The sequence below is a fragment of the Trachemys scripta genome, chromosome 11 (assembly GCF_013100865.1).
Source record: "Trachemys scripta elegans isolate TJP31775 chromosome 11, CAS_Tse_1.0, whole genome shotgun sequence".
NCBI classification, from domain to species: Eukaryota; Metazoa; Chordata; order Testudines; family Emydidae; genus Trachemys; species Trachemys scripta.
In genome coordinates this window covers 1,711,907-1,737,004 of record NC_048308.1, presented here as the reverse complement: position 1 = coordinate 1,737,004, position 25,098 = coordinate 1,711,907, and the positions used below count along the sequence as shown (strand labels likewise).

Below are 25,098 nucleotides of genomic sequence, written 5' to 3'. Positions count from 1 at the left end.
TCCGGTGTTCCCAGGCCGGCCGCCCGGCTCTGCACAGAAAGCCCATCACACATTGCCCAGGTGGCCTAACGCTACACTGCTGCATTGGAGGGCTAATGTTCTGCAGATCACGTCGCAAGCTCCTGTCCAACCCCGCGTGTTTGGGCCTCTTTCCGCAGGCCTGCTGTGTCAGCTCCGCCTTTCTATTAAACACACCTACCCTTGGGGTGCCGCGGCCCCAGGGGCGTCGTCCGCCTGGGCTCTGAGCTGCCATCGCTCCCAGCCTGGGGTAATCATTACGGAGAACAGGATCCCGACAGGATTTGACGTTTCTCGGGAGAATCGGAATCACCCCCGTTCCATTCGCGGGGATCCCAACGCCGAGGGAGACAAACTTTCCCGCCAGCCACTCACTGCCGGGGCCCGATGTGCAGCAGCGCCGAGCGGGCCCGGCTCCAGCTGAAAAGTCTCCTGCATCCCGCTTCCTCCCGGCCGAGCGCGACAATGGTGCATAAAGCCGGGTCTAAGCCTGGCCCTGGGAGAGAGCACGCCCACCTAGGTAGCACTTGCCAGCGAGACTGAAAGAGGTGGTGGTAGCCATCGTCCGGGGAGCCCCCTGAGGGGGAAGGAGGAAGGGGAGGGAGAGGCGGCACAAGTAGGAGGGGCAGCGTGGGAGCTGGCAGACTGGCGCTCCAAGCATGCCTGGATCTAGTGAGCCTGGGTGCTGAGAACGGCAAAGCCGCGGCAGTACAGGCCGGCCAAGCCCGCCTGGCCCGCTGAGTAATCATGCCAGCCGCTAGCCCACGCTGCTTCCCTGCCGTGGGTACCTACGTCTGCACACACTGCAGCCCCCCGGTCTTTGGTGACGAGGCTCCGGGGGACCCAGCCAGAGGAGACTCGGTGGAGCCAAGTCAGAAGAGGGGGGCAGCAGGGAGACGAGAGCTCCTGGGTGCACAAAGCTAGACGGGAATCTCCACATCCACCAGGCCGACAGGAGAGCGGCCATGGCCCGGGCTGGACGGGAGGTCAGTGGAAGAGACGGGTGCCAAAGTGGCTGAATGATGACAGAGGACAATAGGAAACAGCTGGGAAGGGGAAGGCCTTGGGGAGTCCTGGCAGATTAAAGGGCCACATTCTCGGCTGGCGTACGCCCATCAGTGCCACGCCCTTCACGGCCACCGAGGAACTGGCCCTGACGCTCAGAAAATCTCTTTCCTTTCCCCCTTCCAGGGGCCCACCCAGACGCTGTGCTGCGGAGGAGAGCGCCTTGGGGAGAGCTGGGGGTGACACCCTGCAAGCCAGGACCCTCGGAAACGTTCCTGCCAATCATCGGTGACAGACAGACCTGCCAGGCACCTGCCTGAGCCCCCGGGACCTGCTGACCACTCACACTGCTCTGCGCACCATGCGTTCTGCACCAGCAGCGGCCGCTGGAATGGGAAAAGGCAAGGTAGCGGCCTAGCTCGTGGGCCCGAAATACTGTCCCGGCCCCACCACGCTGCACCACCACGTGCAGATGCCAAGGCTTGATGTGCTCAATGCTGCCAAGGTGCAAGGGAAGCAGCGCCACGTCCGGACGTGCAGACTTGCCCCGCAGGACAGGCGGACAGGTCAGAAATTCAGAGGACCGTATTCCTTCTGCAGGCCCTGGGGCCTCCATCAGACATCAGGACCCGGAGGAGCCAATCAGCGGCATCTCTTGGGCACCGCCTGCCATGCTGGACTGAACCAACGTTAGCCGAGGAAGTTTAAGGGCTAACAGACAGGACGGGTGTGGACCAGGCCATTGGTCAGGCGGATGCAACCTTCACCATGCACTGCTCGGCCAGTGCACCCATCCTGACATGCAATGCCCCCTGCTATTCCAGCCCTGGGCTCCCTACCCAGCTCCCCTGCCAAACCTCACTCCTGAGCCACATAGCCTCCTGACCCCCGTGTTATGCCGGGCGGAGAGCTTGGAGATGCAGCCTCCACCTTGGGCAAGACATGGTGCTTAGGTGGGGATGCCCAGAGCCGCCGCACCAGGGTGCAGCAGCACAGCGGCGGGACGCGGCGGCACTGGGCCGGAAGGGAGCTGGGGATGCAAAGAGGATCCGAGACAGATCCGGAGACATCAGGGGGTGGCCGTGCCGGTGGGAGGTCTCCCGAAGAAGGAGCTCGCCCGCCCGCACAAACCAAACCCAGCGCTGCAAGCGGGCTTTGTTTGTTCTATTTTTAAACTCAAATCTCCGGGGCTTGCCCAAGGGAGCAGTAAGTAGGAACAGACTCTGCCCCCCGCCCCCCCCCCGCCGAAGGTCTCTCCGGAGCCAGACACAGCCAAGAAAGTTAATCACCAAACCGGCAGCCAGGCGCTTCATGCCTGTTCTCAACGAGGCCTCGGAGATTAGTTACAATGAAATGATCCGAGCGGCTGGGAGCAGCGGGGTTCAGCGGGGGGGGATTGGGGGGCTGCGTGCTTTGCTGCTGAACATACAAAGCACGCCCAGGTTGAAATGCACGCAGGCTTGGTGCATGCCCAGCGCACTGACCTCACTGCTAAGTGCCCCGGGCACGGTGCCCAGAGGAGGAGAGAGACCAGCACGGAAAGGGTTAAACTGAAATGCGCAGCAAGGCCTGCTGATGTTGCAGGTGGGAGGGAGCGGCTGGAGAGCCCTAAGCATCAGCTGCATGGGCAGCCTGCGAAGGGAGAGGCTGCATCTGGGCACACGCGCCAGGCTGGGCTTTGCAAGGGAAGGGGATTAGGGGCTGGCTTCCTTTGGCAGCGCGAAGTAAACAAAAACCCAACCACGTTCCCACTGTCAAAGTGGCTGAAAACATCCCCAGATGTTTTCCTCGCTGGCCTCCTCCCCCGGCCCTGCCTGCTTCCCACGAGGGGAAGGTCAAGCGGCGAGGGAGACGCAGACCCACAGAGAGGAAGTCGGTCCTCCCTGCTGCTAACCCTGGGACCTGGAAGGACAGAGGGCTGAGAAATCACAGAGGAGCGAAAAGAGAACGTACAGCTGGAGGGGGGGGGGAAAGCACACTCACCCCGCACCCAGCCTGCAGCTCAGGGGTCGGCTTTTCCCCACCCGGATAAGGCCCCTGCCGTCGGTATCTCTCTTTGCACCGAGGCACATGCTGACCCCAAGGTGCAGCCGCAGGGGTAATTCCCAGGGCGGGTGGACATACCTGCACGAGCTGTGACCACGCTAGCAGGCTAATAACAGCCCAGGCCCTGGGAGCGGCTAGCCACCCGAGGAGCTACCTAGGCTCTCAGACGGGATCGGCCGTGGGAAAGCCGGCCATCCCGCTGCCGTGGCTACGCTATTTCCGGAGCACTAGATCAAGCAAAGCTCGGGCCCATAGCTGGAAACAGCGCTGCCCCGCGGAAGCGACGGCTGAGGCTGGCACGAAGTCTTCCGGGCCAGTCCCCAGCTGGTGGTAGGTCAGTGGTGTGACGCTAGGTCCTTCTCTGGCTCCCGTCACCATCGCAACAGCCTGGTTACACAAACACCCGGCCCTGTGCCACAGCTGCCCGTAGGCGGGTCGACTTCACGGCAGGCATGAGAACCAACTCTGCTTCGCCTGCACCTGGCCTCTCCCTTAGAGGAGCAGCCTCCCCAGACGGACGCAGCCTCTCAGCTGCACCGCTCCTCACTGGGATACAGCTGCTCCCTAAGACACCACGATGGTCCACAGAGACCGGTGGACAAGCCACAAAGAGATTCCTTTGCATTGCTGGCTGGAGGAAGCCAAAGTGCTAAGTATTATCATTAGGAAGGGTAGGAGCTACTTACAGCAAGAGGCAGTATGGCCCAGTGGGTAGGCCACTTGACTATAACTCAGGAGACCCAGGCTCTATGCCCATCTGCTCGGTGACTTCGCCTTTCCATGCCTCAGTTTCCCTCCCCCCTTTCGCCATCTGTCTTGTAAGCTCTTTGGGGCAGGGACTCAAGAGCCTAAACCCCATCAACTGTCAATGGGTGTTTGGCTCCTAAGTGCCTCAATCCCTTTGGAAAAGGATCGTCAGGCGTTTCAGCCCTGCCCACAGCAACCCCTAAATACCTTTACAAATCTGGGCCTTTCGAGGCAGTCGGCGCCGGGCCCAGCGGGAGCCTCTGGGACAATACAGTACTGCAAAGAACGAATGCTCCAACTCCCATTGACCCCCGAGTCCCACGAGTTCAGCTGACAGTGGGGGAGGTCGACAACGCCGCAGCGGCACACAGCCCTCCACAACACGCAGAATAAGCCAGGGGGTCAGATTTTGCCAAAGGGATTCAGGTCCAGCGCGACCTCTAGCGATTTCAATGGGACTTCGGTGCCGAGGTTGCTAAGGCTCTTTTGAAAATCTCCGTCGGTGCCGGTCTGTCTCTTCCAGCACCTACATTCCTTGGAAACACCTGGCCCAGGGCCTGAGGCCTGGGGAGCGACTGGCGGAAGTCCACAAGGAGGACTGAGTGCGGGGGAACAGCCTGGCAGCCGTGAGGAGGCCGGTAGAGGATGGATCCAGGGAAGGGCTGGGCCCTACAAAGGGATGGGAACAGGGCGCTCAGCAGGGCTGCCTCAGTAGTGAGAGATGGGGGGGGACCTTGGGGGGAGAGTGGAAGACGGCCGACAGGCCGGAGGAGTAGGGACGGGGGAACCATCTCCGAGCAGGGATGGGCTTGCAAACAAAGTTTGCTTCTAACTCACGCCAATCCCTGGCATGGTGGCGGATCCAGCGGGCAGCCCCACGAGGCTGGCGGGCGCACTGCTTCTGAGGGCGGATCCTCAGAGATGATCAGAGCCAGCCCCCCGGTTTCTCCAATCAGATCCCCCCTGCCGCACGGGCGTGATCCCACTTTACAGCCCCCTGCGGCGTCCTGCAGGGCCAGCTCCTTCCCATCCCTCTCCACTCCTCGGGACTGGCCTGAAAACAGGGAGAGCGCAGCTGTTTCCCAGGCCCCCAGCTGCAGTTCCAACCCGCGCTCCAGGAGGCCGCCGAGTCACCCGGTTGCCATGGGGACGGTCGATGTTGTCACGAAAAACGCCCACTGACGACTTCAGGCGGGGAAATAAACAAGGGGAGCAGAGGAACTCTGGGGAGACAGAGCCCCCTGTTTCTACAGAGCGGAGCTTGAGAGGTGGGGAGCGGCGCGAGACCACGAGAAAAGGGCGCTTGAATTCTCCCGTGAGCAATCCGCACCTTCCCTCGGGCCAGCTTTTCTGATCTGGTGCCCCATGCCACCTTCTCCTCCACTGCTCAGGACTCATCCCCTTTGTCCAGCACAGACCCCACCCCCCACCCCAGTACCGTCCACTCCCCCCACCTCCTTACGCTGCCCCCTCAGGCTTAATCTGGCCCATCCCTCGGGTGGACCCAAGAACCACTGAATGCCGACGGACAAGGGGTGCAGAGGGGTTACGGGATTCCGGTTCCACCACGGAACATCAGCGAGGTCTCAAAGGGCAGCCGGTGGCACACAGATCCTCAGTATTGCTGTGAAATGGACGCACCAACACGGCGTAAGGCGTTCAGTACATACCCTGAAAATACAGCCGAAAAGGCTGTATCAAGGTGCTAGGCTGGGTCTACACTAGAAAATTAGGTCAGTATAACTCCATCGCTCAAGGGTGAATTCTTCCGTCAACCAGGCTGCTGCTTCTCGGGGAGCTGGATTGCCGAGGCCAACGGGAGAATCTCTCTCATCGGTGTAGGGGGCGTCTACACTGAAGCGCTACAGCGGCTAGCAGATTAAATGTAGACAAGTCACCGGCAAAGGTGAAACATCGGCTTTCTGCCAGACAAGAGCTGCTTAGCCCTCCCCCCCTTCATGTGTAAACTACGTCCCAACGGGCCCCCCAGTCTGAACTGAATGTAAGGGACAGGTGGTGTGGAATTCAGAAAGCAGCTCACCGGAAGGGACAGGAAGGAGGACCCTCTGCAAGGAACACGTCAAAAGGTTTCCTCCCCGCCATGTTTGCATCAGGTCGAAAAACAATAAAGAGAACTTTGGGGCAGCTAAACTTCTCTAGGCAGGAGGCTACCCAGTTAGTTAAGTTTAATCTCGAGAAAACGTGCTATGATATTGTTTTATACGTGACCACCGGTTTCCTTTATCCTTGCTCGCGGAATCTCGGTGCTTTGTTTTCCCGCGGCTGGAGTCATTTCACGCTACGCAAGTCTTGTTTTCACTGTGAACAGATCTCAGTGCCGCGGGGCTAAGCAAAGTGCTGGCCTCCGTTGACTCTTACAGGCCAGGACCAACCGTTCCTTTGGGGACGGCAGGTCTGGTACCTCTAGGAGCATTCGGTGATCAGGGGCTGGACGCTGCAGGGATAGCTCCGCGCATGCAGGACTGGTGCATGCCTGTTGCGCTTCCTGCACAGAGAGCGTGAGCCCTGCGGAGCCTGGCAGGCAGCGCTTGTGTTGCGAGAAGCTACTGAAGAAGGGGATGTTGCCATGTCGTAGGAGACCCAAGGTCCACCTAGTCTGGCAGCCAGTCTCCAAAAGGGGCCAGGGCTTTTGCAGAAGGTACAACCCACCACACTGCACAGCACCACCCTGGAGGTGGAGGGAAAGGGCGTCCAGACCCAGCTGGAGATCAGCTCAAGCCCATGAGTTATTAAGGGGGGTGTATAGCCCTGGTCCAGGGTTGGATGTGGTGAAGCATGGACCATAGGGTAAGGAGAGATATCGTGGGTCGCCCAGCGGGATCCCCTTGCAATTTACAGCATCCTTCCCATGAAGTCTCATCTCACCCAGCGATGGCTCCGCAGACGCCCCCCGGCGTGTCTAGTCCACTGTCCCATTGCCCTATCTGTCAAAGGGGATTTTTCCACCTAACGTCTATGTCTGGAGCACATGACTTATGAGGAGAGGCTGAGAGAACTGGGATTGTTTAGTCTCCAGAAGAGAAGAATGAGGGGGGATTTGATAGCAGCCTTCAACTACCTGAAGGGGGGTTCCAAAGAGGATGGAGCTCGGCTGTTCTCAGTGGTGGCAGATGACAGAACAAGGAGCAATGGTCTCAAGTTGCAGTGGGGGAGGTCCAGGTTGGATATCAGGAAAAACTATTTCACTAGGAGGGTGGTGAAACACTGGAATGCGTTACCTAGGGAGGTGGTGGAGTCTCCTTCCTTGGAGGTTTTTAAGGCCCGGCTTGACAAAGCCCTGGCTGGGATGATTTAGCTGGGAATTGGTCCTGCTTTGAGCAGGGGGTTGGACTAGATGACCTCTTGAGGTCCCTTCCAACTCTGATATTCTATGATTCTATTCTATGTGACGCTACCCCATATTCTTCACAGAGAGATTGTTATGATATGAATATGACATAACTAAGATGGGTCATGTGATGATGGCACCTGGTACTGGGTACCACCTTGGACACTGCTGGTGGTACTGGAAACAAAGGATTCCCGCCTTCTGTAACTCCTACTTAAGGCTGGGAAGTGAGTCAGTCAAGGCTCTTCTCCTCTGCCTGCCCGCCCAAGAAGGACGACAGCTGAAAACATCTGAAGAAACAAAGGAACTAAACAGAGGAAGGGCCAGGCCAGGCCTGAGAGAGGGGTCTAGTCTGCGAAGAGAAATCACTGGAACTCTGGGCTTCAGAAACTCTGCAACCTGCCTAACCTACATTTAGGGTGAGGAATTACTACACCTCTACCCGATACCACGCTGTCCTCGAGAGCCAAAAAATCGTACAGCGTTCTAGGTGAAACCGCATTATATCGAACTTGCTTTGAGCCGCCGGAGCGTGCAGCCCCACCCCCCCGGAGCGCTGCTTTACCCCGTTCTAGCCCAATTCGTGTTATATCGGGTCGCGTTATAGCGGGGTAGAGGTGTATTTGTAACCTGCTTCTTTAGCGTAGGAAGCTTAGTTTACGTGTTTTGTTTTATTTGCTCAGTAATCTACTTGGTTCTCTTTGATATCCCTTCTAATCGCTTAGAATTTACCTTGTGTCGTTAATACATTTATTTCTGGTTTATACCAAAACCCAGTTTGTGCAATTCATAACTGGGGCAAGGGGCAAAAAGCTGTGCATATCTTCCTCCACGTTGGGGGAGGAGGGGGAATTTCATGAGCTTACACTAGATGGATTTCTAGACAGCACAAGACAATATAATTTGGGGGTCACACTCCAGAGGGGGTGCACACAGGAGTGCTGGGCATTCCCCTAGCTGAGGCCTCCCCCGGAGAGCTGATCGCAGACTCTGTGTGATTCTACAGCTGGGTGGTCCCTACTTGTGTGGGGGCTGGAAGGGGGCTTGAGAGCCTGTCACAGCAGCACAGAGGGAGGGAAACTGAGGCTGGTGGACAGGTGGGCTCAGTGGGACCTCAGTGGCACCCCGAAAGGGGGGGGGTCCAACCCATCACAGTCTAGTCTAAACTTCTCCTTCGCTGGCTTCTGGTGGTTGCTCCTTGTCCTACCATCTACCAAGGAGGCTGGAACAATTCCCTTCTAATCGCACCCTATTGCTGCAGGGGTAGCTATTGACTAGGATGGTCTATTCCCAGCCAACCCAGTTAAGCCTTGCCCTCTCTCAAAGGAGGCACTTGAGTTTCGATCTCTTGGCTCAGGAACTGACACAGCCCGTCCCAGTGTAGTAGCCAGTCCCAGGGGTATTTGACCACGGAGGTTGGCCCTTTGTCTCTACTCTTGTCTCCAGCCAGCTGCGAATCTTTGCCATCGCCAGCCACAGTACATCAGCTGGCAAACTGAATTCCTTTGGAGAAGCCCCGGAATCTGCCTCGATCTCGTCTCGTCTTTTTTCTTTTAGCGGCAGATTTCTGACAGCCCCAGCTAATCTTCTGTTTATTCCACAAGTAATGCGCACACAGAGGACGGCATGTTTCCATCAGGGGGTTTTCCACACCCAGAGAATTTCTCAGCTGTTTCCCCACCTCCTCCCTCCAAACCACTGCCTGCCAGCCCGATCCTGGACAATCACTGGGCACTCGGAGCAGAAGGGCCCCAACCAGGCAAGGAGCCCATCAACGTGATAGAGGGTTGTGCAATCGGCCTGCAGGCAAGGCGGGCAGGAACGCTCCGGGGGGAACCGCACGTCCGACTGGGGAGTGGGAAGGCGTGAGCGCTATCCCGTTCCAAACACTCGGGGATGGAGTTTTATTTTTCCAGGGCCGCTGGCACTCCAACGCAGCATCTGGCTTTCGGGGGGGGGGGGGGTTGCTTTCTTGTTCCCCGCTCAGGGTTTGTCTGAGACGTAGGGCGGCCACGTGGTTTGGCCAAAGCCACAGGTGAGTCAGTAACTCAGCTGGCATCAGAGGCTGATGATTTCAGCCAGGACGCCACCCCCGCCAGCCTGGAGATTTAAACGCGGTGCTAGTAGCATGCTGCTTTCCGGGAGTCGCCCTGGAGGCTAGATCACTACCAGGGATACAGATGGTCCTGTCTGGGACTCTCCGGGGGAATGCTGTCCCCTGGACCCACCACGCCCAGCAATTCAGGCTAGTCTACCTAGAAACCACCTAAGAGAACCGTGCTAGAGGCGCCCACAATGGCAGGGATATGATTAAATGAGATACACCCAGAGAGTGCTGGCCAGGGCCCCACACGCTGCAGAGGAAGGCGAAAAACCCCCAAAGGTCCTGCCAAGCTGAGCTGGGGGAAGATTCCTTTCCGACCCCACAGGGGGCAATCAGTTAGACCCCGAGCATGAGAGCGAGAACCAGCAGCCAAGCAACCTGCAGGAAGAATTCTCGGTGCCACCCGGAGCCCTGGGCCTCCGCACCCAGCGTCCCATCTGCAGCCATGGCCGGCACGCACGCTTCAGAGGAAGGAATTCTGTGCCTCGCCCCCTCTGTATTTCAGAGGCCCCAGGTCGGGATGCTCCGGTATTTTGCCCACTCCCCCTTGGGCACCCGGCTCCTCCTGGGATCAGCAGTGTCTTTAGACCGTAAGCACATCCAGGGAGCCTGATTCTCCCCTGCCACCGGTCTGGCTGCTAGTGCACAGGGTGGCGGGGGGAATGGTGACACACAGGGCAAGGCAATGGAGTTTCCAGCCCTCTCTCGCCGTTCATGACACACTTGGGGACTCATCCAGCTACCGCCAGCCAGGGGAGACTTTCCATTGACGTTAAAGGGAGCCGGATTGGGGCCCTAGGGCCCTCACCCTTTCCGAAAGCTCCCACGGGATCAGATCCTAATTCTAAGTAAAAGAGCCTTTGCGGGATATTTGTGACCTTCTCCCAAACAGACACCCAGCCAGTAAATTGCGCCCAGCTCTAGCGCTCTGCACAGCGCTTGTTAACTGCTGTCTCGGTCTCTGTCCTGTATCAACTGCTTCGGATGCGTCTCCCTCAGGAGTAGAGCGCGAGCCCTAGAACATGTGAAGGGAAAATGATGTAGCAGAGCAAAGAAAGAAAGAAAAAGTCTGGTTGCACCTGGCGTAGCCAACAACGATCAGGGGCCTGGGGGAAAATCTCTGACAAGCAGGTAGATTATAAGAGGGGAGATCAGGAGGTTCCGTTCTCCCTGTCCCACAGCACAAGAACCAGGGAGATGCAGTGAATTTAGAAATTCAAACCCAATCGAAGAAAACATTTTCACACCGTGTGATTAGCCTGTGGAACTCACTGCCACAGGAAGTCACTGAGGCCAAGATTCAAAGCGAGACTGCACATCTACACGGAGCACAAGAATATCCAGCCTTGTCCTAACAATTGTGGAAGGACTAGTAAACCTTCTGCTTCAAGGCTTGAGCCGATGTCTACCGCTCAGAGACCAGGATCAGACCTGACGTTAGGGCAGATTAGCTCCTAGGGGTTCTCACACCTTCCTCTGACCCAGCTAGCGCGGGTCACTGTCAGAGACAGGATACTGGGCTGGACGGCCCTCGGCTCCGAGCCAGTCTGGTAATGCCTGTGTCCCTGCCGCGGGCGCATCCCTGCATGCGCCGTGCTCCGGGGTTCAGAGCCGGGCTGTTCCCCATGCTCAGATCCAGGCTTCGGCATTGCAAGGGTGACTGCCTCCCCAGACAGCTGCTCAGCAGAGACACCTGGATTATGTTTTCATTCAACTGCATATCAATGAGGGGTCCCGGTTCCACCCTCCAAGCCTTCACCTGTCGCTTACCTGCAGCAGACTCCGGCAGCGACGTCCCTGCCGTGTACAGTCTCAAACGCAGAGCGAATAATCCCGCCAGGCTGGGGGCGACGGGGAGAGGAGACAGCAGAGCCGAGGGGCTGAGGGAAGCGGCTCAGTGAGGGGCTCTGTCTGCAAAGCCTCTATCACTGCCAGTGCTGCATTCACCGGTGTCTCTGTCTGTTTCCAGATTTGGGGGGTTTTTTCCCCTTTGAAGACTGTCAAGCTGAAGAAGGGACAAAGGCAGGACCAGATCTAAAGCCCACTGAGGTCAATGGAAAGGTTTGGGGGGGTCAGGCTCAGACTGCGGCGGCTGGCAGCTGAGCCCCAAGACACAGGTGTTCTCCACCTGGGTCACCGGGTTTTATTTAAGACTTCCCCAGGTGTTCAGCCGTGACTCCAGCTGACTCCGCCCCCCAAGGTCCAGGGAGGGATCTGAGGGCTGGGGGGCCCCTTTAGATAGGGAAAGAGAAGGCAGGATTCAGTGGCTCTGGGCTGATGGATTAGCCAACACTCCTCTGGCATCCTCGTCTCCCGGCCTGCCCGGAGCAGCAGTCGGGCTGGGGACGGGCACCCCAGGGGTGGAAGTGCCCGTCCCCACCTGCTGCCTTGCGGGTGGACGGAGGCTGTTAAACCCCAGGGTTCCACCACCCGGGGCAGTTAGTCGCGTATTGCTTGAGCTCTGTTTGGGAAAGGCAGCCCCCTGGCTCCACACACGCGTCACTCTGCCAACAGCCCAGTGCCCCCAGCCGCCGGGTGCAGGGGCGGGACTGTTGTGCTAGGAGCCCGCAGGGTACCCCGGGAAGTACACCCCGCTACGCTACAGGCTCATCTGTGCACGCGCTGAGAGCGGGTACCCCGGGGCCTGCTAATGCTGGGGAGGAGATAAGGCGGTAGAGCAAGATGGAAGGAGATGAAAGAGAGGCAGCGTGGGCCAATGGATAGAGCACCGCACGGGGACTCAGGAGATGGCGCGTTCTATTCGTACCTCTGCTGGGTCACTTCCTGTCTCTATTTCCCCTCCCACCCTTTGTCTGTTTTAACTGTGAGCCCAGGGACTGTCCCTCATTGGGTGTCTGGACAGCACCTTGCACAAGGGAGCCTGATCTCGGTTGGGTTCGCCAGGACGGCCGTAATACAGTACAAGTGAGAATTAACCAGAAGGAACCTGAGCAAAGGGAATTTTAGGCGAAAAACCAGGAAGAACACATCCTTAACCCTGCGATTTCTTCAGCCGGAGGCACACTTTCCTAAGGGCAGTGGGGGAACGCTGTGGAGCACTAGAGCTAAGCTGGCAAACCCCCGGGGAAACCCCCAGTACCAGAGAGCGATGGACAAGGTGTGACCCAATGGGTCTTGGATCTTTCTGAGTCTCAGGAGAAGAGATCGCAGCCCATCCCCAGCTCCCGCATCAGGCTGCACATCCAGCTGCATTGGAAAGGTCAGGGGGAATCTGCTGGCTTCTGTGCTGACGTGCCGGGCGCTATGTTTATGTACGAAGCAACTGGTTAAGCTCACGGCATGTTGTGCTGTGCACTTTGTTCCTTCCCTCTCTCAGTATCTGCATATGTTTTCTGCAAAGGGTGAACGAACAGGAAAGGAGCAAGGATTCACGGCTCAGTTTGGTGTGGGCAAAAAGGATGGATTTCCCCAGATTCAATCTAAGGCTAGAGGGGACCCCCATGGTCACCACCTCGTCTGAGCTCCTGCATAACCCAGGCCAGGGAACAGCCCCAAAATCATTCCTGGTGCAAATCGTTCAGAAAACCAGCCAGTCGTGATTTAAAAATGGCCAGTGATGGAGAATCCATCATGCCCCTTGGCAAACTGTTCCAATGATTCGTTACCCTCACTGTTAACATTTTGCTACTCTGAAACCTGTTAACATTTTGCGCCTTATTTCTTGTCTGAATCTGTCTAGACTGACGAGCCCTCTCTTCTCAGATTTCTGTTCCCAGGTGGTACTTAGAGACTGTGATCAGTCACCCCTTAACCGGCCCTCTGTTAAGAACAGATCAAACGCAGCCCTATTGGGCCATTTGGGGAAGCCCTTCCTGATTCCAGCTTCCCGGAGCAGACAGACTGATAGCTACTAGCTAGTCTCATAGGAGCCACAGCCATGGGCCAGGACCCCACGGTGCTAGGGGCTGTACAAACAGACAGTCCCTGTCCCAATGAGTAGACTTGCACTGGGTGCCATCCTGTTCTCACGTTACAGGACCGGACACACAGGAACTCCTGGATGGCCTGCTCTGTACCACACCTTGTTCCGTATCCTTTTATCAGCTCTCCCCAGCTCCTTTCCATGCTAGAAAGTCCCCGTCATTCTTAACAGCTCCTCCCCGGATCCCCACCACCCTGCCTCCCCAGTCAGTCGCACTCCATCTCCAGGGTCCCGATCAGATGCTGCGGTATCTAAAAACAACACTGAGCCGCCTGGGGAGGGCTGCGAGTTCATTGCTCACCACTCGCTGCAGGTTACAGGTGCTCGGGCTGCAAGTTTCAAAACTGCTTTGATTACCTGCCAGCCCCACCAGCTGCCCTGGGATCTCCCCAGTGATCCGCAGGACCGACGGAGGAAGAAGCACGGCTCCTTGTCTGCTAGGACTTGTCCAGCCCCAATGCTAAGGTGCGAAGGGACCAGTGTGATCATCTAAGACTCTGCAGGACAGAGGATTTCCACTAGCTTAGCTAAACCGGTTTAACTCAAACCGGAGCAAGCCCCTGCATGGAAACTCATTTCACCTTGGGGAGTGAGGGGGAGCAGATTGCATCTTAGCTTAAACCAATTCCTGATTGACTTCAACTACCCTGAAATCACCCGGGGTTAAACCAAAACGCGGCCACACGGCTCTCGGCGCAGGGTTAGCGGAATCAGTTTGGCATCCCGCACTGGCGCAGCGCTGCAAGTAGACCGGCCCCCCGGGGAGCCGGCGGAGGGATAAGCAGGTCTCTCTTCGACTCCAAGGACCCTTAGCAAGCAGGAGGCAGCAATCTGACCAGGCAGTGTCTGGAAGGCAGCTGTCCGTTTCAGGGCTCACGCTAGGCCCTTTTGGGTGAGCCTCCAGCCAGCAGCTCCCTCCCCGGTGTCGTTGGCAGAAGGGAGGGTTTTGTGCACAGCTGGGACTGGAGCTCGCTGCTGAAATGCCTCAGCTCCAAGGCCTAAAAAGGCAACGTTTCCAAGGCGCCAGTGCAGGCCTGGGCGCACTGCACTGAGGGTTGGCTCTGGCCCACGGGCTCCAGTCTGCAGAAGCTCTCTCGACGTAACCCTGCCACCTGCCTCGGCTGTTTACCCAGCCCAGCTGGCAGCAGAATGCCATGCTCAGGAATGCCCGACGCCGACTGGACTCAATCAGCATTCCTGTGCCCCCGGCGCGTGTCATGGCTGGCGTCCCCCAGCCAGATTATCCCTACGTGGGCTCCGCTCCTGCACACCAAAGGTGAGTTTAGACTCCAAGGCAGGGCAAATCCATGCTATGGCTTCCTCTGTGGGCTTGCCCCCCAAAAGTCCTATGACCCATCCTGCCGGCCAAGGAGGAGAGGGTGGAGCTCTGCTAGGAAGTTTGTCTACACCACTCCTCTTCTGAGCCTGGCGATCCCCTCCTCCTCCAGCATTCCAGGAAGTACTGCCTCCGGAAGGCGGGACTTCCTGAAACAACTCCACTAGAGAAGTCTCACCTACATTTTAAGGGAAAAGAAGCGAGGGAATTGATTCGCCAGGCTCATCAGCCCAGAGCGTTTCATTCGTCGCACAAGAGCAGAACACTCATGTCCCAGGCTATAGATCCTTCGCATGCTGGAAAGCACACTTGTATTCTGAAAACTCCTGATCAGACATGGGACGCCAGGCGTTACAATACAGGGCAGCCCATCGTCCTAACACGACAGCACCGTGCTGCCAATAGCATCCGACTCTACTGATCCTCGTACCTGCAACCACCAGCACCTGGACGCCGTGTTTATGGGCTGAACACTAGCCACGCTGGCGGTATTTTGAGTATGCGTCTGACGAAGTGGGTATTCACCCACGAAAGCTTATGCTCCAATACAACCGTTAGTTTATAAGGTGCTACAGGACTCTTTGTCGGTATTTTGAGGTAGACAAAAGCCCTCACGGCACTAGGGGACCGATGCCCAATCTCTCCCCTTTGTCCCTTCCCCGTTTATCGCTGCCCACGCTCGCCCCATCCCTGACTCTCACTGTCCCGACAAGATCAGACAGAGGCCAGAAAAAAGCATCTCAGCTGCACGGGTTAAAATCTGAGGCAGTACAACGCCAGCTGCAGGGGCAGGAGACACAGGGTGGCCACGCTCCCAACTTTGCCAGGGCGACCCAGTCTCCCGGGCCGCACCAAACCTCCCACGCAAAAGAACTGGGCTAAAGCCAAAATTGCATCAGCCGACCAAGTTGCCTGGGGACCGGATGGTAGGGCATCCAGCCGGAAGGGGGGATGCGGCGACTGACTGCCAGCATACCAACCAGCCCTGGCAGCATCACCTGCCAGCCGGGCTCTGACCCGCCCAGGTGTGGTCCCCGCATCCTGTCCCCATGACGATGGCGCCAGCAAGATGAGCGTGCAAGGGAGGGGAAAGGCATCGGGGGGACTTGGCACAACTGACCTGACCTGGCACTGAGATGCCAATGGAATAGCACTAATTGACTCTCAGAGCAGCTCCCACCCTAACGTCCCCATACCGCCCCCCTCCCAAGCCTGGTAAACCACCCCACAGCCACTCAGCATTGTGCCCGCCCCCCGGCCACGCCCCTGCCTCCTGTAACAGGCTCCTCCAGGAGGGAGGGCGAGATCCAGATCAGCTTCCTCTCCGGATTCCAGGCCAATGCACGGCCCCAGGGAACCCTCTTCCCCACCCCCGCGTCTGCCATGGAGACGGGCTCTACCTGGCGCGTGGGACAGGTGGAGCAAAACCCTGGCTGGGCGGAGCACTGGGAACTGCCTCTGGGCGGGTGGAGAGGTTGGAGCCATCTGGGTCAGCTCCTTCACATCCCACCCCCGGAGAACGTGGCCAAGAGCCGCTGAAAAGCCTGACCCCCGCATCAGGCGTGGGGATCGACCCCGCTCCAAGCCCCCCCGGAAAGAGGGCACATGCAGAACCCCCCTCGGGGATTTCTGAGCCACTTGCCCAGGGGAAGAGCTGACGGGGAATGGAACCAAGGAGTCCCGCCCCGCCTGGCGCTTGCAGACACACCCCGGTTCCCTGGGGGATCGCCCCCGCATCTGACTATAGCAGAGACTCTTAGGCGGCGCGGTTCCCCTGGGAAACCCAGCAGCGTTCTGCTCCTGCCACCACCTGCACCCTGGAGCTGCCAGCCCCCATCCACGGCTAGCCCCGCACCCCCACGCTAGCCTCTAGCACCGGCGCAAGAGACCTGCTAGCCAGGGCTTGTCCCTGGGGCTTTCTGCATGACCTGGACAGCCAGGCCTTACCATGGCATGCCTGTTCTGGCTGCCTTATGGTGTAACAGGAGCAGCTCCTCTCCTGGGTTCCTCGCCTGGGCCAGGAGGGGAGGAGAAAGGCACTGGGGTGCATGGAGTTGGGAGGAAGGCTGCCCAGTGGGGCAGTGGAAGATGCAGTGGGGGGGGGGACCAGGCAGCAAGGAAGCGTGGGACAAGAATGAGTTTCATTATCTTTAACAAAGGCCAAAGCTCGGATCCCACGTCACAGTGGGAAACGCCGTGAGCATCGGTACATTGCCAAGGGAGCGGGCAAGAGCGTTGCCATGGGGATGGTGAAAGAGGAGGTGCCCATGAGACGATGTCGCCTGCCCAGGGAGGTCTGAGGACGGGGAGGTATTGGCAACGCCTGGCGACGCTGGCCCCAGGCCTGTGAAGAGAGGCTGGGAGGCCCAGGGGACTCGCTGGGCGGGAACACGCACAACAGCCCCGGCCTGCAAAACTAGCATCTCCATCCAAAGCTTTGATGGCAGAGCCACGGAACTGCTCAGCAGCTGGGATCGCTGTGTGTTCACCCGCCCGGGTGGGAGAGGTTCTTTGGCACGAGGGCCTGGGAACCCATCCGGCTCACTCCAGGACTCTCGCTCCCCCAAAGCGGAGACCGCGCTGAGACGGGAGCTGCCCCAGCTGCTGTGACTCAGAGCGGCCTCGACACGCACTGACGCCAGGACCCCAGAGGCCTCCGCTCCGCCCAGCAACGCCCAACGTGGTCATCCGGCCCCACCACGAAACAACGGTCCCATCACCCGCAGCACGCCTCCTCGGGCACGACCCTCGCGCACCCCGGCCCTGTCCTCTGGATTGTCAAGCCCGACAGGCTGCCCGGGACATTTCACCCGCACTCTCCCTGCCACAGCAGGGCCAACCCCTGCTGTCTCGGCCCAGGCCGGACCCGGGGCACCGGAGCGCTGGCCGAGGGAGGGCTGAATTGCAAGGCCGGTCCTGCTCCTGCTGCAGCTACTGGCACTGACTTTATTAGGAGGAGTCACTTGCTCTTTTCTGCCAGGAGTCGCCCCGCAGCAGGGGCCCAGGCAGTCGAGGGAATCGGGGCGTCGGAGGAGCATCCGGGGCTGGGGTGCAGGTGGGTCAGTTTCCATAGTGTGTTTGGTCCCCGGCCTCACGGCTGACAGCACTACAGGCATCAACGGTGCTCGTGGGTCAGGGGGATACAGAGGACCCCCTCTTATTCTACGTGCACACAACTCCTGCCACTTCCTTAATACCCAGTGGGCAGCTAACCACCTGCAGCAAAGAACGCCAGGGCGAAGGGGGGGGGAGAGGGAATAAAGCCTGCAAACCAGTTTCCTCCCGGGGCAGTTCTCTGTCCAGCCCTGACCACTGAGCAGGAGTGCCCGATCCTGCCAGGGGCCGGGCGCCTCCCAAGAGGTGGCTTGGCTAGGAGGAGAGGGTGCTCAGCGCCCCGTAGCACGGGACCCGGCGACCTACGCCCCAAACTCCGCTCTCACACGGACACAAAGTTCTCTGGCGAGAGGCATGGGAAACGCGGCGCTGATCCAGCCACGCGACCCCCGGCGCTGACAGCTGGGTCATCCAGCCAGAGCGCACATAAGGGAGGGGCTGAGGAGGGAGCAGCCCCCAGCCCAGGCCAGCGGGGGAAAGAGACGTCCCCGGTACAGAGGGAAGGAACCTCTGATCCTTGTCAAGTCTGCAGCCAGCCGGCCCGGGACGTCTCATTAACACGCGATGCTCTTCCCGAAAACAATGGGCCGCCCGGCCCGCTTGAATGGCTAAAGCAGATATTTTAAGTACTAGATCGTTCTTGGATTAGGTTTGTGGCACCTTGTCCTAGTCGCCGCGGTGGCGTGTCCCTTTAAGACCACCAGATTAGTCTGGGAACAGCACGGTTCCTGGGTCTCCCGTGCACATGGGCCCCTTAAAGGGGCCCGGCAGGATTGGCTCTCTGCCCAGGTGATCAGGCCCCCAGCTTGAAGAGAAAAAGCCCCAGGGGCTCTCAGCAGTGATCGCGCTTTGGCTTTTGGGGTCCATGCAGGGTCCACTCACCAGCTGCTGGGGTGAGGCCCTGGGGACTGAAGTGCTCTGCGCATCCAGAGCAAAACAGAGCTTCCCCCCGGCAGGGCCCACCTCGCCCACCGCTCAGGGTGTGACGCAGCCCCCTCCGGGCCTGACCCGCGGAGGACGGGTGTGTTACAGCGACACACCCTGGCCCATTAGCTACCAATTCCTATCCGGTAGGATCTGGGCTGAGACCCCCCCCACGGCCCATTTCACCTAGGAACACGGCCAGCTAGTGAGGTGCATCGGGCTGGAGCCCCGGCCCTATCCCACCAGCAGACCTCTGTGGGGCAACATTGAGGGATCCCCCAGCCTGGCATGGTCCCTTCCCCCCATCCACGCCAGCCCCCTGCCCTGACCCCCCTCCGCACTCCCTGTCTCCACACACACACGCCCCTTGGTTCCTGTCGCGGGTCATTAGGAGTTTCCGATCCAGGCCTTTGTTTTGCCCTTTTTTTTCCCCTCAGCGCTGATGCCTGGTTCATTTCCAGGCCTGTGAGGGCCGTTTCCTTTTCTAGGAACACAGCAGAGACCAAGCCTAAAACCAGCTGCGCGGGGAGCAGGGGCCGAGCTAGGCAAGCACAGCTTTCATTAACTCTCTCCTGGACCGGATCGTCCGTGTGCTCCCTGCCCCTCGCCTCAGAGGGCACCCGGGAGACCCCCGGCACGGCCTCGCCACCCTCTCAGCCGGGGACCACGATTCTAGATCCCAGCTCTTTCCTTTCCATGCCAATGAGCCGCCTGGGCACTCATTAACCCGCCGGATTAACCATTGCTCATTCCACAGCCCCAGCCTCCCGGAGAGCTTGGACCAGCCAGCGGGAGCCAAGACACCCCGGGGGGCAGCGGGGAGGGGAGGAATGAACCCTGTGTGCTCCCACGGGAGAGAGGAGGGGCTGGCTGACCCATACAGCCACCGCTCTCTGGAAGGAGTAAAAGCGCCAAGTGGCTGGCACGTCTCACGCAGGACGGGGAGAGGGATCGGAGCCGTTGGTGGGGCTGGCTGGGATCCCGGCCCGTTGCAGTTGGTCAAGGAAACATTTATGCTTCTTTCGGTTGACACTTTGACACATTCTTCCCAGCACTGCCCATGGCATCCTCCTCCTCCTCTCCCCCTTCATCCCCTGCGTGCACACAAACACACGCACACGCACACAGACACTTTGGTGACCGGTCCCCCACCCCACACTTGGGCCTCAGCAGGTGCACAGCTGTCACCACACCATTAAGATAATAGCCGGGAACCGCAGACGCCTTTCCCAGCCCCACCCCTGCCCTGACTTCTCCCAGCTGCTCCAGCCAGACCCAAACTCGCCCCCTCTTCCCCCCGTCAGCACATTTGCTGTACCCACTTCTTTGCCCTCCCCCTCTCACCTGTGAGGTCAGATACCTGGGTGGTGGGCAACGTGGAGAGAGACACGGAGCTAAAGGATTCACGGTGCCAGTCCCAAAGGCGGAGCAGGGGAATACACAGGCAAAAGGCAGCAATACTAGCTTAACACACAAGTGTCAGGTGTGATCCAAAAAGCTGTTGCATGGAGCAAAGGGTGCAGAACGCACCTTCCTCCTCATCCCTGGCGGGACGGCGCTGATTGCCGGGGGGATGTGATCCCATGTCACGGCCGATAACAATATTCCTAGGGCACAGCCGGGCGTCCCACCCCGTCTATCTTCTCCGACACGCTCTGCCCCGCATCACAGCCCTCCCAAACTCTCGCTGCTCCTGGCCTCCAAAGAGGGAACAGTCCCCCCATCTCCCGGCAGCGCTTTCCCCTTCGGCAGAAGCCTTGGGCGGCTCTTACCTGTTTCATGACGCTCCCGAAATCCATCCGGTTTCACTCGGCCTCCGAGCCGGTTACATCCAAGGACCGGGCGTTCCCCTGGCCGGCGGGGCGAGTGGGGTGGGAGAAGCGTGGGGCCGGGGCGCGGGAGGGTCCCGGCGTTGCTGAAGCGCAGGCTGGTGGGCGTGAAGAAATTAAAGAGCCGCCCCCCCCGGGGAAGAGAGAAAGACCCAGGCCCGGGGAGCGGAGGGGGAGAAGCGGGGGCTTGGATTCCCGCAGGCGGAGGGAGAAATCAAGGCAGCCCCAAGCGTCTGGGGAGGGTGAGGCCAGAGAGCAGAGCGTGGAGCGACCGAGTGCCGAGCAAAAGCTTTCAGCACTGCGCGAAGGGGTTTTTCCTTCCCACCCGCCCAAGCTCCAACTCATTAGCAGCCTTTTTTTTTTTTTTTTTTTTGTCCTTCTTCCCTCCTCGTGCGCGCTGCTGTCCAAGTATAACACACACACACACACCCAGCCCCACCACTGCTGGCTGGCTGGGGCCTCCCCCGTCCGCCTTAAAGGGCATGGCAGGCCTAAAACCGGCCCATGTGTGTCACTGGAGGGCGGGCAAGGCAGAGGGGGCTGGAAAAGCACAGGATGGGGGAGTCAGAGACGTTCCAAAGGCTCCTATGCAAACAGACGGAGGGGCGGCCTGTCTGGCCCTTATCACCCGCCGCCCGGCTGGAGTGTTTGGCATCTCTGCCCCGCCGGCGCTGGGAGGCAAGTTACCTGAAAGTTACCCTGTAACTGGTCTGTATCTAGTGGCACCTACCTGACCAGGCTTCGGGGTCAGCCTGGGGGACGTCGGGGGCAGGGACAGGGGTGTGCGAGGGGGCAGGACGTCGAGGCGGACTTCCCCGGCCCCACTGGGGGTTGCCAGCCTGGATGAGAGCCAAGGGGAGCGGGGATCTTGTGTCCGACAGCGGGCAGTGCCAGCTGCTACAGAGCAAGGGGCATGTAAAACCCACTAGAGGCCAGGGATGGAATAATATACCCAGAAGGCACCTCTCTCCTGGCAGCCATCAGGCAGTCCTGGGCCTGCCCCTTGTACATCCCTGACTCGGGGCGGGGGCCAGACACTTACTGCTGTGAACTCAGCCCTGCAGGAAATGGTCCAGCTGGTGCCCCAACCCATGAGAGGGTGTTGTCCATGCCCACGGCCCTGGGGACTCCAGACGCCTCATTACAGGGCCTGATTTTCCCATCCCCTCGACACCCATCTCCTGACATCCCGCAGCAATACCCCAGCAAACAGCACCAGCACCATGGCAAGACAGAGGGGTTTGTACCGCCACACATGCGGATTTCCCTGTTCTGCCTTCGCCTCATTGTTATAGAATCTGGGTATCCCGCAGAGCCGAGGAACGGGACCCAGTGCGCCAGGCGCTGTACGAACGCAGACCCAATGGACAGTCCCTACCCCAAAGACAACACTAAAGCCCAGGTCTCCTGCCTTCCTTACGCCGTGCACAGAGGTGACAACAGAAGCCACCGCCCAGCACCCTGGAGAGAAGTCAGCCCCCGACACACGCCCAACAGCACCCTGGTACGATCTGGAGCAAGCAGGGACTCGCCAATATCAAGGGAAGTGGAGTAGTGGGGAAGGTTTGGGGGGATCGCTGCATGTGACTGGCTGGATGCTGAGAGTCTGAATGACCGGCGAGACAGGAAAACATGCAAGTGAATCGGGTCCAAGCCGACACACTCAGCGGCAGACGCTGGTCGCATTTACCCTTTTTCCTCTCCATTGTTTGTGTTGCCCTCTGCACAGCCTGGGCCTGCAGCCATACCCCCTAGGGCTGCAAGCTCAGCGGCTCTCCCGAGCCGAGCTGGGCTGGGCCGTGGGGCTCTCTGGTCTGCAGCTCATGTCCCGACTACCTGGCCTTGCTGCAGATAAACTGGCTTCACAGTATTTTGGACAGTAGCTGAACACAGTGACTTAACTGTAAAATCTGAACAAAAGGACAAGGGTTCCCTAAGGAGGGGGTGGAAGCTCCTTCCTTAGAGGTGTTTAAGGCCCGGCTTGACAAAGCCCTGGCTGGGATGATTTCGTTGGGGTTGGTCCTGCTTTGAGCAGGGGGTTGGACTAGATACCTCCTGAGGTCCCTTCCAACCCTGAGATTCTCTGATTCTAAGGGGAAGAGTGCAAGGTTTTACTGTCCCAACGTGCACGTCTCTGCTGAGACACGGGACGCTAGCCGAACAGAGCAGGAGCGAGGGAGTGCAGTGCACACCCGCAAACACTAGAGCGCAGTGGGTGGAAGGCAGGAGACGGGCTGGGCGTGAGAAAGGAGCCATCGCGTGTAGGGGACCTGGCTCAGGTAGGGAATCGGGCTGAACCCCGTCCAGCCCTCAGGGAGATGCCGGGGAGCAGCTCGGAGCCGGCTGGGGGTTAGTCTGCCCTGCCTCAGCCGAACCCCGGCTGCCTTTCCCAGCCAGCGCAACGCCTCGTATCGCCATCTGTCCATGCTGGGGGCTCGGCTCGCCCCCATCCCCACAGCGTCTGGGCACATCACTCCTCAATGTATCTACTCTCACCGCAGCGCCGGGCGGCAGGGCAGCGCCATCGCCCCCATCAGCCAGAGGAGAACTGAGGCACAGAGAGAATAAGTGACCTACCCAAGCTCACAGGGCACCTCTGCCAGAGCAAGGATTTGAACCCAGGTCTCTGAAGTCCCGCTGGTGCTCTGACCACTGGGCCATCCTCCCTCTTGGAGAGCTCGGACCCTCGGCCACACGGCGGTTCGTAGGAACCCACCCCCTGAGTGTCCTTGCCTCCGCCCCTGCACCACGGCGCCCCACCACACCTCAGCCTCTAGGACCCTGCTGTCCAACAGCGGCAGCTCCTGCCCAGCGTGAGCGAGCTAAGCCCGGTCTGAACCCAACCAGCGTGGCCCAGTGGTAAGGACCCTGCTCTGCCAGACTCCACGTGGGACCTGCGGTAGGTCATTCAGCCACTCTGTGCCTCGGTTTCCCCAAATGACGGAATTACCTCCCAGGGGCGTCCTGAGGATAAATACATTGAATGCTGGGAGGTGCTCAGAGGTAAGTTAATGAGGGCCAGATCAGTACCTTAAGGAGACCATTTTTCCTACTCAAGGCGAAGTCTAAAAGTCCAGGTCTCCTGTCCTCTCCCCACCAGGCATCCAAAGCCGCTTTGCAAACACTGCCCCCTCCCCACACTGCAAGGATCTCCCAGCTCCAGCGCTGAGCTCTTGCATTCTCCTTCGCAGGCGGCGCACGACCCCACTGCTAACCTGCCACCGCAGGAGACGCTGACACGGCCTCGTTACCGGCCCCCGGGCTCCCCCGCTGTTAGCGTTCATCTGCTCCGGGCAGCTGCAGGGTCCGGCTTGGGCACCAATCAATCAGCCACAAACGAGGAATCCGCAGAGCTACCTTCACAACTCCCACGCGCCTTGCCACGGGTGCTACAAGCAGCCCCGGGCTTTTCCTTGGAGGAACCCGGCCAGGTTAATTCATTTTTTGCTGCTGGTTCCCTTTCTGTTCGGTGAGTGGAGAAGAGCTACCCTGCTGTCCCCAGACCCAGCCCCTCTCCCCACCCCAGCCAGCCTCCCCAGAAACAACCAGCCAGTGATGACTCAAGTGTTCCCGGCTTTCCCTCCCTCTCCGCATTGGGCTTTACTGCACATCTGGTTCCAGTTGTGGTTTGTAAGCGAGGGGCAGAGCTGATGGCTTCCTCTGAAAGCAGGACTAGGCAAGGTTTAAAAAAAAAAGAAGAAGAAGGGAGGGGGAAGGAAGGAGGAAAGGGGGGAACGTGAAGTTAAAGGAGTGTGAAAGGGTTTGCTTCTGTTCCTCTGCCTCTCCCTGCAGACTCAGCCGCAGAGGCACAAGGGGGCATTTCCCATGCAAGATAGGATCCCGTTAAAGGCCTATTCCCAGATAAATAACCCAGAGGGAACCTACCCCCCGCAAGCTCTTCCGGACGAGAAAGCCCTCAAGTTAGATCCTGCAAGGTTGGAGTCCGCTCCCCAGCACAGCGCCCATCCACCGCTCCGCGGGGCTCTGTATCTGGATCACTTCCCTTCTGGCCAGTTCACCCCTGTGCTCCAGTCTCCCACTCCGGGCAGATCTGGGGCCTCGGGCTACGGAGGGTGGAGACTGTGCCCGGGCCAAAGCTGTTGTTCACGTATTGATTTTGTTTGAAATGCACAGAGACCAAGTGCCGTTTGGTGATGGGCACTTCATAAATGATTGAAGTAAACGACAGGGCCCATTTGGCAGAGAGACCGCCATCGATTTCATCCGGGGAGTGTCGGGGCTCAGCACATCTGAAAATTAGCCCTTTAATAATGATGTACATTTTGGCTAGGGCTCAGGGGCTGGGTATCTCCCCCCACCCATACTCCACTAGCCAGAGACACTCCTACAAGCCCAGCTCCATTTGGAGAAGCCCAGGCTGCCTCCCCAAAACCTGTTGCTTCCTTGCAGAATTAACTGGGTCTCTCCCAAGAGCAGGGTGTCCCCGGGGACTTCCCGTCCTCACAGGCAGGCAGGACACAAGGAGAGGACTTGTTTTATCCAACAGACCCCAACCCTGCTCCATAGCCAGACAGCAACATCTGTTGGGCCCATCAAAGGTGTCACCTCCCACCTTCGCCCCTCCCCCCCCCGCCCCGCAGCAGCCAGAGCTAACTCGACAGATTCCCCCCCTCCTGATATCGAGCAAGCCCATCCTCACTGGGCTGGCAAGACACTGTCGCA

The 25,098-nt window shown here is 59.1% G+C and overlaps 2 protein-coding genes across 9 annotated transcripts in view; one reads left to right on the top strand and one right to left on the bottom strand.

The window, feature by feature from the left end:
* The window catches only part of TNS1 (tensin 1), a 250,960-nt gene that overhangs the window by 159,226 nt on the left and 66,636 nt on the right, over nucleotides 1–25,098 (bottom strand). Inside the window, exon 1 of one of the 8 annotated variants that reach the window (XM_034785194.1) lies at nucleotides 20,359–20,767. The exons of the other annotated variants lie outside the window; for them this stretch is intronic. Within the exon in view, the coding sequence (XP_034641085.1) occupies nucleotides 20,359–20,385 (27 nt within the window). The 5' untranslated portion in view covers nucleotides 20,386–20,767. Of the gene's footprint in view, nucleotides 1–20,358; nucleotides 20,768–25,098 lie in introns of those variants that run through there. 8 annotated transcript variants of the gene reach the window in all.
* LOC117884652 lies at nucleotides 21,226–24,103 on the top strand. Its single transcript, XM_034785196.1, has 2 exons — nucleotides 21,226–21,919; nucleotides 23,607–24,103. The coding sequence occupies exons 1-2, from the start codon at nucleotides 21,524–21,526 to the stop codon at nucleotides 23,886–23,888; spliced, it is 678 nt and encodes a 225-aa protein (XP_034641087.1). The 5' UTR covers nucleotides 21,226–21,523; the 3' UTR covers nucleotides 23,889–24,103.